Below are 12,649 nucleotides of genomic sequence, written 5' to 3'. Positions count from 1 at the left end.
AATGCCTGTGACAGTGGTCATTAAATTTACATTTGCTGTCAACTGCAGAGTCGGGAGTCACAGATGATCCCTTTAAATCAGTTTCCAACATGACACATTAAATTCCTGGGAAGCCCAAACCTCCATATGCACTACTCAGGTTTTGTGTCTTCCTGAGGTAAGATTTCTTCCTTATGCTATTCCTTCTGTGTCCTTGCCTCTCCTTTCCATCTCACTCCTTCTCTGACAGCACTATAGCTGCCACCAGTGATGCAGACGCCACGATTTCAATACACCTTTTTGTTTGCCGTATATTGTTAAAGGTTGGTCTGAGCATGACTTATAGCACACGTCACTTCATAGTTCGGAATACATTTCAATTCTCAAATTACTACAATTTGCCCACATCCCAAGTATTTGTGGCTAAATCCGTACTTTTAGTTCACTGGCATTAAACATTTACCACATCTTTAACTGAGGTCAAACTGGTATTATTAGCACCCAAAAGAGCAATTAACAACAGGACTGCCATTTTCCATGTGCAGGTAAGTTGGCATGAAAGTGACTGGCAAGCTAAATAGCTGCCTCCAAACTTTCAATTGGCAGATTGATCAGAGCATTGGTGACCCTACCGCCAACAGCAGAGTGCACCCTCCATTGCTTTGCGCTGGTTTTCACGTAGCCCTGATCAGTCAGTCAGAGTCCAACAACCACTGCTGTCAGAGGTAACGCGCTACACAAGGCGCTGAACTGCAGTTTGCGTTCCACTCACCACTGCTCCACCACTTCTTGCCGGCTATCACGTAGCTTGCTCCCTCCTGGCGAATGCTACATTCTATGTTCGTGGCATCACTGGAAGCCACATCTGGCTCTAAGATGTGCATCAGAAAAAATCAAAAGCTCAGAAGAACTTGCCAGTGACATCTCATCAAAACAGTTTCCTTTCCAGCATGATGATTTACTTATATATATATTTTTAAAAAACAGCCAAAGCAGCCATTTCCGAACGAACAGGAGCCATTAAAATAGGGGACGCTGCCAACAGGGAACCTCAAATCAGACGTTCTAGCTTGCACTGTGCAAACTTTTCCAACCATTTTGGTCGAGGGCAGCACATGTCCGAATCTCCAAATTGCCACTGCTGGCAGGCAACACTGCAGACCCATAAAACCACCTCCAGGATACCAGGTTCGATCTTATCTATTTGGACCTTTGCTGTGCCGTTACACAACTCTGAAAACTTTCAACTGAAAGTCTCCTATCATCGGGAGCCCTTTGTCACAGAGGGTGATAAAGTGCCAGCAGCAGCAACGTTCTGCGCATGGAGCAGAGAACTGTCAGTTCGAACCCCTCCACTCCCCAAGGCAGTTTTTAAATTGCAAATTAAAATTTAAAATGAAAGCAGAACGTGGTAGAAATACACAGCAGCACCAGAATTCCACAAGTAGTGATCCTGGCAGTTACACCACTGGGAGTGAGGGGAGGACACCTCATTAGCACAAGACCAGCAGGTAGAAGTGCCAATTGGGGCGTTGCTTTGGCACTCGTCAGCCCCAAGTGCTAGTAAACTGGGGTGGACGCTCACCCATGGGTGGGGGGAAAGTTATCAAGGCCCCTCTCTTCGCCAGCCATAGCTCCAATCGGCCCCCTCGAGTGACGGGGCTAATCAGGGAAATCATTTTTTTTTTAAAGTCTTCTTCAGGGATCCATGCCCCTTGCCAGACTTGGACCCTACCAGTGGGGGTTCACATTCACTCTTGTAGAGGTCAGTGCTCGTCTATCTCGGCATACAAGCCATCACTGAGACGCTGAGTCCTGACTGGGTCTCAGAAGCGGCAACTCCAGATTTAGGGAGTCCCTGCCCCAGCCACTCCCTTGGGCCCTGCTCCCAGACCCTGATTTGCCCCAGACAGGCCAAAGGAATTATTAGCACTCGAGTCATGTCAGCTTCATGCACCCTTCAGCGGCCAGTTATAGAACAACCATGGAACAGATATGGGAGATGGTCAAATCCTTTTCATTTTGCCTGGACAATGCTGTGTTGCCCAATGCAGTGGAGAAGTGAAAATTGAATCTAAATATTTCACCGGGGATTCTTCGTATCCCTAACTATAATAATATGAGCAAAATAATAAGAAAAGTGGTTACTGAAAAAATAGCATTAATAGCAATGACCAAGTGACTGAAACAAGGCATTCACATGCACAGGAAGTAAATGCTAAACCTTTATAAATCACTGGTTAGGCCTCAGCTAGAGTATTGTGTCCAATTCAGGGCACCACACTTTAGAAAGCGTTTCAAGGCCTTAGAGAGGGTGCAGAGGAGATTTACTAGAATAATACCAAGGATGAAGGACTTCAGTTATGTGGAGACACTGGAGAAACTGGGGTTGTTCTCCTTACAGCAGAGAAAATCAAGGGTAGATTTAATAGAAGTGTTCAAAATTATGACGGGTTTTGATAGAGTAAATGGGGAGGGTCAATAACCAGAGGACACAGATTTAAGATAAATGGCAAAAGCGCCGGAGACGACGTGAGGATACATTTTTTTATGCACCAAGTTGTTATGATCTGGAATGCACTGCCTGAAATGGTGGTGGAAGCAAATTCAATAGTAACTTTCAAAATGGAATTGGATAAATACTTGAAAAGGAAAAATTTACAGGAAAGAGCAAGGGAGTGGGACTAATTTGATAGCTCTTTCAAAGAGCCGGCATAGGCACGATGGGCCAAATGGCCTCCTTCTGTGTTGTGAGATTCTATGATTCTACACACAATGTGAGAAGCTCTGTGCTTCATGCATTGTACTACAAAGCTACAAGCAGGTCCAGAGAAAGCAAACAATTATCAACCAGTCAGCTTTGTGATCAGAAGGTACCGATCAATACGAGCACAACAAAAGCCTAATGGATTAATATAAACACATTTAATACCAGTCATGCAGAAACAGGAATGGATTTCTCCACAAAGTAGGGGCTCCAGCCATTGCTTCTTCTGCTCTTCTGTTCCATACAAGTGCAGCACCTCCATGTTTCCTGTATCTACAAAACAAGTAAGAAGTTGTTTTATGCATTATCGGATAGAAAATTGAATGATGTTGCAATCTAAATCTACTGCTTCTGTTACAATACTGTGTTAAAATAACCAGTTTACAGACCCCTCTATGGATCAGTTGCTATGTGTTGGGGGTTTTGCAATTGTTCTCAGTGGCCCTAGGCTGGACAGGAAGTGGGAGGTAAAAATCAGCCATGGTTCCTGCTCATGACCATCATCCAGCGACCCTTGCTAGAAATTGATGTGTTTGGATGCTGGGTGAGGACAGAATTGGTCTTGGTTGTGATGATGCCCCCCCACAGTCGACAGTCGACACCTCTTCTCCATTCTCCAGCTTGGTGGGGCTATCTTTGCTTGGTTCCAACTCTTACCTATTGGATTGTAGCCAGAGCATCTCTACTAGCAGCTTCTCTTCCCACCCCAACACCATCACCTTCGGGGGTCTCTCACGGGTCCATCCTTGGTTCCCTCCTCGTCACCATCTACATGCCCCTCTGTAGACATCATGCACAAACATGATGTCAGTTTCCATTCGTATATTGACACTCAGCTCTACCTCGTCACCACCTCTCACTACCTCTTTCTACCTCTCACTACCTCTTTCTACCTCTCCACCACCTCTCCACCACCTCTCCACCACCTCTCCACCACCTCTCCACCACCTCTCCACCACCTCTCCACCACCTCTCCACCACCTCTCCACCACCTCTCCACCACCTCTCCACCACCTTTCCATTGCCTCTGCTGTCAAACTGCTTTTCTGACATCCAGTCTTGGATGAACTGCAATTTACTCCTGCTAAGCATTGGGAAGACCAAAGCCATCATCTTCGATCACCTCCACAAACTCCGTGGCTACTGATACCATCTCTCTCCCTGGCTACTGTCTTAGGTTGAACCAGACTGTTTGCCCCTTAGGCATCCTGTTCAACCCCAGGCTGAGCTTCACACCCATATCCTCTCTATTCAGGAAGACCACAGATTTCCACCTCTGTATCATCACTTACCTCCACCCCAACAGCAGCCCATTAGCCGCTGAAACCCTCTTCCATGCCTTTGTCACCTCCACTCGATTACACCAATGCTTCCTGACTGGCCTACTGTCCCTCCACCCTCCATAAACTTCACTTCATCCAAAACACTGCTCCCCCTATCCTATCCAGCAATAAGTCCCACTCACCCATCACCCCACTGCTTGCTGACCTACACTGGCTCCCATTCTGCTAATGCCTCAGATTTAAAGTTCGCAACCCTGTGTTTAAATCCCTTGATGGACTTGCCCCTCCCTAGCTATATAACTTCCTCCAGCTTACACCCCCCACCCTCATCCTGCCTCCCTTCCTCGGACTTTGGCCTCTCCGACCCCCACTTCACCCCACCATTGTTGGCCAGATAGGCCCTCTGAAATTCACTCCCTAATCCTCTCTGCCTCTCCATCTCCCTCTCCTCCTTTAAGCCCACCTCTACCCCACCTAATATCTCCCACTTTGGCTCAGAATCTATTTCTTTTTCCTTGCATCTCTGTGAAGCGCCTTGGGATGTTTTTCCATGTTAAAGACGTTATATAAATGCAAGATGTTTGTGTCAGACTTCCCTTCCCGTTTAAATCTCATGGTCCCCAAGCAAAATTTATCGTGGAATGGTGTTGATTTATTAAACAATGAACAAAAAACTCAATATGCTGCTTGTGCCATCAATGCTGGTAATCTACCTGGAGCTTGGCAGTTGAAAATCTCTGGAGCAAAGAAGCATCTTCCCGTTTCTTCAGCAATGAAAGCATAATCCAACTGGCTCAGGCCACTGACTGCTGGCAGAAAGAGGTTCCAAAGGCCTGCAGCTTTCGCTTTGCGCTGCCAGAAACAGTAAACAAAGAGAAAGGGAGAAAAACGAGGAAAAAATTCAAATACTGAAACATATTAAGTCAGTACCAGCTTGATTGTATCACTTGCAGGTTTTTACAAAATCCGCATTTCCTGATACACTGCGTCACTGACATGGCTCTCAGTGAGACAAGGGCACAAGTGAAGAGGAAAATAAAAATAAATCAAAGGAAAGAGTCACCATTAAGTTGTTGTAGCAATCTCCCAGAGACCTGTATTTTGTGAAATGTTAACAATAACAGAGTTACAGAATGCCGAGGAATTTCCACTAGATTGAAATGGGAAAAAATTGTGCGGATAATTATGAGGAGAGAATCACTGAATACTGGGAAGGTCCCACTAGACTGGAGACAAGCTAATTTCACTTCAAGAAAATGGGTGAATCTAATCTGGGCAACTATCGACCCATCAGACTCACGTCAACATCTGGTAAAATGATGGAACCAATCATCAGGAGCCAACTTGAAGACTAAACTAAGAAAATAATCTGGTAAATAACTTGACCTCGGAAGGGCAAGATCTCGGCTGACCAACCTCTGACTTTTCTTGAGGATGTGGCATTTGAGGTGATGCATTTGGACTTCCAAAAAGCCTTTGATAAAGTTCCTCATGAAAGGCTGGCATTGAAACTGAAAGCAGTAAGAATTCAGAGTAAATCGTAGATGTGGATAAGGAATTGGCTGAAGAGAGAAATGAGTATCTGTGGGGAAAGAGGGGGGGGGGCGGGGAAAGTACGGAGTAAAATGCCCCAGGGATCAGTACTGGAGCCCCCATACATGTTCTTCACTTAAGCAGCACTATTGGAGATGATACAGCTTCTTGCCTCTCTATTGGGGGGGGGAGGGGCGGCATTTTTAAATTATTGTTCTAAATCAGGGGGAAGTCATCCTAGGCCACTTTCTCAACTATCTTAGCAACCAATTGAGAAAAGCATTGGCCTTTGAATGGTGCGTAGCACAGAGGAGGAGTGGGGGTTTAAAATAAACATTTTGACCCATTTTCCAAGGAAAAAAATAAACATTGCTTGAACTGTCAGGGCTGCGTTTTTTCCCCTACTTCTTCAATTTGGAAGCAGCACTTTGGCTGTCTCTCAGAAACCTGTGCCTGGCAAGCAATGCTGCAGTAAGATGTCAAAGAATGCTGACTTCTGCTAACAGTGAAATACAAGAGCAACTTGTCCTCACATTCTTTCTTAAAGGCTTCAAAGAAATTTCATCCAAACAAGAAAAAAATTAAAATTAGAAGCATATTAATTTTGGAAAACACTGATGCAAAATGGGAGGTGACTCTCAGCTTTCTGAGGCTCTTCTGCTTTGTGGCTTTGGTTTTATTTGTTGTTCTGATGACACGGCTTTTGACATTTGCTTTCACTGTTCACTTCAAGTTAAACAGTGACAATGGACAAGGAGGCAGAGGTTCAAACTGGCGATCGGCAAACTTAAGACTGATGTCTAGAGGTTTTGTTGTAAAAAGTGGTCAACATGCAAAATAGACTTTGGGTAAAGGGGGCAAAACCTCTGGAATAATTCCAAAAAAAGTTAGGTGATAAAGTGGGCCAAATGTCCTTCCTCATCCAAGTTGATCTTGTCATGTGTACATAACAAGTAGAAATAACCATTATCCTCTGTTCTTTGGATGGGAAGGAAAGGGTAAAGCACTGGTTTTAATGGTTCCCTTATGGCATTGGTTTTCAAACTCTTCTATGTGGGGACCCCCTGCAAATACTGCTTGACTCCCACAAAATCCTACGGTGCTAAACCTTACAAAAGGACACAATACAATGCATTATGTGACTTCCAATTGGATACCTCTAGTAACGACATTTTATTTTTTACTACAGCAATGTTTGACATAATCATTAATTGTTCAGAAAATCAACATCTCTATTTTGTGCTTGTGATTTAAATGTAAATACAACAGGGTTACCAACATAATGCTGAAAAAAAAGTACGCGAAACATGTATACATCGGTGACGAATGTGCCAAAAATTATATTATTTCCAGTTACAGCTTTCAAAACTTTACACAGAAAATCCATGACCATTTTCTTTATTCATTTAGTCAAAGTCTGACTTCTGTAGTTCAAGGTGCTGGATTGTGTCCAACAATGGGATTATCGTGTGCCTTTCCTGAGACCAAGGACTATTTCCTGAGCCATGGAAACATTTTCAGGGACAACGGACTATCTGAAACATAGAGTCCTTCAAATGTTCCTCAAACTATACATGAGCTTCTTGGTGTGTCGCTACTAGCTGCTGGACTCTCATCGCAAACTTGATTTCAGATGTGTGGTTCTCACTTGCTCATTCCCTCACTTGCCGTCTCATCCCCGGCCCATCGTTCCCTCCTTCGTTGCCTCATATCACACTCCATTATGTTTCAACTCCACTTCTGCTCTCTCTAGTAGTTATCACCATGCAGATCCCCTTGGGAACCCCTTAAGGATCGGCAAAAGATCCAAGTCCCCATGTTTGAAAAACGCTGCTTTATGGAATAAATCTACATCTTCAACTCAAAACAAATTAATCCTGCTTGTGTCCAAGTAACGATGTGAAATGGTTAATTGTGAGCATAATTGACACTGAGAGTGTTGAAAGTTTTCTTTTAAACAAGATGTAAGCCTATTATTTTCAGATTCAGTACACCAATGAAGAAACTTCTTAGGCTACAGTTGGGTGGAAGTACTCTCTTAGATTTGTAAGAATGAATCAGTCGGTGGATTCTGCTCTCAATAAGAATGCAAAGAACTTTGCATCTTTATCCTTCCTGCTCCTCTCCAAATGTTTGCGGACAACCACAGCTGCAAATCATTTTTTTTAAAAGAATGTAGCAGGCCATTAACTACCACTGTTTATTCCCTTCTGCCTAGAGGTCGGGAGAAAAGGGAAAGACAATTGAAAAGAAAAGCCTGCATCTAGTCATAGTTCCATGGAGGCAGTCCACTGGAAACTGGCCATTCTTCAAGCATGAGCATTGGCAGGTTATTCAACTGTAGAGGAATTCACATCCAAGCCAGATTCTGTATTGATTGGACATCCACATACACACCCATTTTGCAGCAAGACACACTAGATACCGATCAGGACAGGGAATCTTGGCTGATTTTATCTCTTCCTAACCCAGGAACATTGCTGCCCTGGCTGAGATCAGCTAACTCAGCACAGACTGGGTACCAAAGCTGAGACCTTCCTGGTCTGTACGGCTTAGTATCACATCAGGTGGTGCATTTACCAACTGAGCACTGGGGCACTACCATACGTAACCATGTGCTAACTTGGTGAGGGTGGGAAGGAGTCTGAGGTTATGGACATCAGGAGTTGTCCTGCTGGATAATCATGGAATGTTACTGAGAGTGGTCGTGAATGTTTTATCACGGAAAGCTGAGCCAGTGGAGAATGAGTGGTAGTGAGCAGTCTGCAAGATGGGAGGAGAAACATTTCCAACTCCTAATCACAGAACAGTTGAGAACAGCATAACAAACTCTTTATAATCCCATCAATATACACACTCCACAGATGGTACAGTCATAGAGGCCAAAAAACACTTCAAGTTACCTTCAATGCCTCTATAACTGGGGGCTTCTGCCATCTGAGAGTTGATTGTTCATTTCCAGCATAGTATTCTGCAATTTCCTGGATAAAAAGATCAAGTGTGATATTAATTATGAAAACACACTGCTTAGAGTGGAGGCCACAATGCTGAATATTCACCAAGCTTCTCTCTGCGATCGTACAGTAATGGCTACAACTGAATTACAAGATACTACTGTTAACCGTGATGCTCAGAGGTTGAACTTAATGCTTGAGCCCACAGCTTAAAGATACAACTATTATTTAATGTAATGTCAGAGGCTGTCAATTGGTTAGCATTGCACCCCCAAAATCTCTCCCTTTCCTCGCCTGAAAATGACGACTAATGCTTGGGTACAGTTTCATGGGCACCTGCAGCCCAGTGGTTAGTGATACATCACCCAAATCCTATTCCTAACCAGGTATTTATCAAACCCTTTTAAAAAGGAGCTAGCCTGGTCAGCATTAACTACTCTTGTTGAGAGTTTGTTCCATGTATCTATTACTTTGGGGATGGGATATTCCTTCTCTTAGTTGAGGTTTATTAATTTTGCCCTTATCGCCTCTAGTTCAGTGTTCACAATCCAAGCTGTTTACAACTATATTATTCGCTCCGCTCACCAATCCGTCCCTACCCCAAGTTCAATTTGTGGTACAGCCTTTTTCACGGGGCCATCCCAGTAACAACCATTAAAATTATAGGCCACAAGGTTACAACTGAAGAATTGTCTGTTGGAAGCCTGAGCAAAGGTGGGCACTTAAATGAGGGTGGCTCTATAACAAGGATGTGGAGATGCCGGTGATGGACTGGGGTTGACAATTGTAAACAATTTTACAACACCAAGTTATAGTCCAGCAATTTTATTTTAAATTCACAAGCTTTCGGAGACTTCCTCCTTCCTCAGGTAAATGTTCAGGATCTCCTTGAAGCCTACGCATTTATACATATAGAACAATACATGGTGTTTACAGACTGCCCCTGCAACTGCCCGTTGCCAAGGCAATCACCGTGTTCAGACAGAGAGGTGTCACCTGCAGAACCCCCGAATACACATTCAACAAAAAAACAAACAGGGAAAAAAAACAGAGAAGAAAAACAGAGAGAGGCAGAAACATCCGGAAGGCAGAGAGAGCCAGCAAATGACCCATTATATTAAAAAGAGATAACATTTGTTCGCTGGTGGGGTAACGTGTAGCGTGACATGAACCCAAGATCCCGGTTGAGGCCGTCCTCATGGGTGCGGAACTTGGCTATCAATTTCTGCTCGACGATTTTGCGTTGTCGTGTGTCTCGAAGGCCGCCTTGGAGTACGCTTACCCGAAGGTCGGTGGATGAATGTCCATGACTGCTGAAGTGTTCCCCGACTGGGAGGGAACCCTCCTGTTTGGCGATTGTTGCGCGGTGTCCGTTCATCCGTTGTCGCAGCGTCTGCATGGTCTCGCCAATGTACCATGCTCTGGGGCATCCTTTCCTGATACGTTGCAGGAAAGGATGCCCCAGAGCATGGTACATTGGCGAGACCATGCAGACGCTGCGACAACGGATGAACGGACACCGCGCAACAATCGCCAAACAGGAGGGTTCCCTCCCAGTCGGGGAACACTTCAGCAGTCATGGACATTCATCCACCGACCTTCGGGTAAGCGTACTCCAAGGCGGCCTTCGAGACACACGACAACGCAAAATCGTCGAGCAGAAATTGATAGCCAAGTTCCGCACCCATGAGGACGGCCTCAACCGGGATCTTGGGTTCATGTCACGCTACACGTTACCCCACCAGCGAACAAATGTTATCTCTTTTTAATATAATGGGTCATTTGCTGGCTCTCTCTGCCTTCCGGATGTTTCTGCCTCTCTCTGTTTTTCTTCTCTGTTTTTTTTCCCTGTTTGTTTTTTTGTTGAATGTGTATTCGGGGGTTCTGCAGGTGACACCTCTCTGTCTGAACACGGTGATTGCCTTGGCAACGGGCAGTTGCAGGGGCAGTCTGTAAACACCATGTATTGTTCTATATGTATAAATGCGTAGGCTTCAAGGAGATCCTGAACATTTACCTGAGGAAGGAGGAAGTCTCCGAAAGCTTGTGAATTTAAAATAAAATTGCTGGACTATAACTTGGTGTTGTAAAATTGTTTACAACTATAACAAGGAGAGGGACAATATGAAAATTTGTAACTGGGCTTTCTGTTCAACATCCACCGCAAACAGGCACTTGACGACTGGACCACCGCCCACATTCTCCAGCTGCATCGGGGGGGGAGGTGCCCTAATCAGCATAATATTTGGAGGCCTTGATGAGCTTTGTGCACAGGATTCTTTGGCACTAGCTGCTTCCTCCCCAGAATTCCCTGCAGTCATCGCATTGGGCATGAAGTAGGCTTCGCCTTCACATCCAGGCTTGGCACATAAAGTGCTGCTGCTGCGTTTTGGGTGCAATGGGTCACATGATCAGCCTCCTAAAGTGCACCATAAAAAACTTGCTTGAGAAACCTGAACTCAAATTCGGATTCAAGTGGCTTTAATCTACCAGGAATGTTGATGCGAGGTGTTTATTAACATCACAGCTTCCATCATGAGCGATCCATAAAGTGTGTATACCAACGGGAAGGTTGAAATATTTACCTGTTTTCAATTATCCAGCAAGATCTTCATTGCCGTTTAGTACGTTCATCTGCATATAATGTTGTAACAACTCTGTTTGATCTGAATTTGAATAAGAAGTTGTTGATTCTGAGACCCAAATCAATTTCCTTGGGGGCAGGGAAGTGATGAACAGTGTCTGTGTTTTGCGAAGGGGCTTTGGAAAAGCAATAATTGGCAACAGGAAATTAATTGGGGGAGGGAAGGAGTGTGATTTTCAAGAAAAAGACTTTACGGGCGGTAATAATATTTGGGACAAAGGCCTGTGGGAACGTGCTTTGAATGCCACCTTGTGGCCACCTGTGTCTTGTACACATTGTACATAGGGTTTGACAATCAATTATTTTGCTTCTCGTTTACTGGCCATTATACTTTAAGAGAAATTAATTGTAGGAAATCAAAACAGATCCACCTCAGAGGCAGCCTGAACTAAACTAAATTATTTAGTTGCTACACTCGATGGATATGTAGGAGGTGAAGCAAGGCAAAAATTGTGGAGAGAATTCTCCTCGTGTACTTCAAAGCATCTTGATTCAATTTATAAACAGGATTATGGGGAAAAGCAGCCGATTTAGTTTTGTTCCTCCTATTCTCCTTTTCCCAAACCAACAAAGAAGTACTTAGTAAATATTTCAGTAAATGCTGTGACCCCAGCATCCTTAATAGTTCAAATATTAGACATGTTTTATATTGACTTTTTTTATTTTTGAATGGATTTTTGTGGCTCAACAAGGTGAGAGTTGTTAGTGCCGGGGAATGGAACACTTTCCACTTTAGGCACCTGTTGTCAGCATTAAGCTCTCCCAGATCAGATATGGTACAGTTAGCTACCAAGTAAAGTCCATCCACTCTGCTAGCAAATTAGGAGCAGATTTGCACTATTATTAATGATATTGAGACTATCCAACTTAATTCACATACATGCTTATAATCAGTAGAAGAAACGTAATCTCATCTAGTTTGTGCTGGATTCAAACCCACGTCCCGTAGGTGAAAGGCCAACATCTAACCTAACTGCACCACCTAGCCTCCTCAATAGTGTTCTATTAGCAAAGGTAGCCAAGGCTGCACTGTACCAGATCCAACTGTCAAATGAAGTGGTCAGAAAAAGTATACTCAAATATTATTCTTGCATTGGCAGATGGTGAGATAGAATTGGAAAAAACAGAATGAGTGGAAAGTGGGGAGATGGAAAGGAACTGGCTGGTGCTTAGGAGAGCAGCAGAGAAACTTGTATGGTGCTTTGGGAAGAAATGAAAACGCATCTCTGCTGTAATTGAAGGAGGTTTATAAGAAGACAGTGTATTTAGGTCAGACAGAGAAATTGTCCACCATCTTAAGCAACACATCACGAGTAGAGTGTGAAAGGCCAGGAGAGTATAGAGTTTAGCCTCAGCAAGTGTTAATCCTTGAAGTGCAGTTGGCGTACAATTATATTTGAGGGGTTAAACTACTAAGTTTTGTGTTTGATTTTATTAAATGTTTAAAAAAACCCTCTAGTTTTGGAAGACAGCTGAAGCCTGTAATGTG

At 43.9% G+C, this 12,649-nt stretch overlaps 1 protein-coding gene across 1 annotated transcript in view; it reads right to left on the bottom strand.

Annotated features, from left to right (window-relative positions):
• acad11 (acyl-CoA dehydrogenase family, member 11) overlaps nt 1-12,649 on the bottom strand; it is a 172,370-nt gene that overhangs the window by 124,680 nt on the left and 35,041 nt on the right. Inside the window, exons 10-13 of the mRNA XM_068001800.1 lie at nt 8,466-8,543; nt 4,743-4,881; nt 2,912-3,019; nt 752-850 (exon numbers count right to left, since the gene is read on the bottom strand). Coding sequence (XP_067857901.1) covers nt 752-850; nt 2,912-3,019; nt 4,743-4,881; nt 8,466-8,543 — 424 coding nt within the window. The remainder of the gene's footprint in view (nt 1-751; nt 851-2,911; nt 3,020-4,742; nt 4,882-8,465; nt 8,544-12,649) is intronic.

This window comes from Heptranchias perlo, chromosome 2 (genome assembly GCF_035084215.1).
Source record: "Heptranchias perlo isolate sHepPer1 chromosome 2, sHepPer1.hap1, whole genome shotgun sequence".
Classification (NCBI taxonomy): domain Eukaryota; kingdom Metazoa; phylum Chordata; class Chondrichthyes; order Hexanchiformes; family Hexanchidae; genus Heptranchias; species Heptranchias perlo.
The sequence above is the reverse complement of the archived record's forward strand: the minus strand, read 5'-3'. Positions and strand labels throughout refer to the sequence as shown.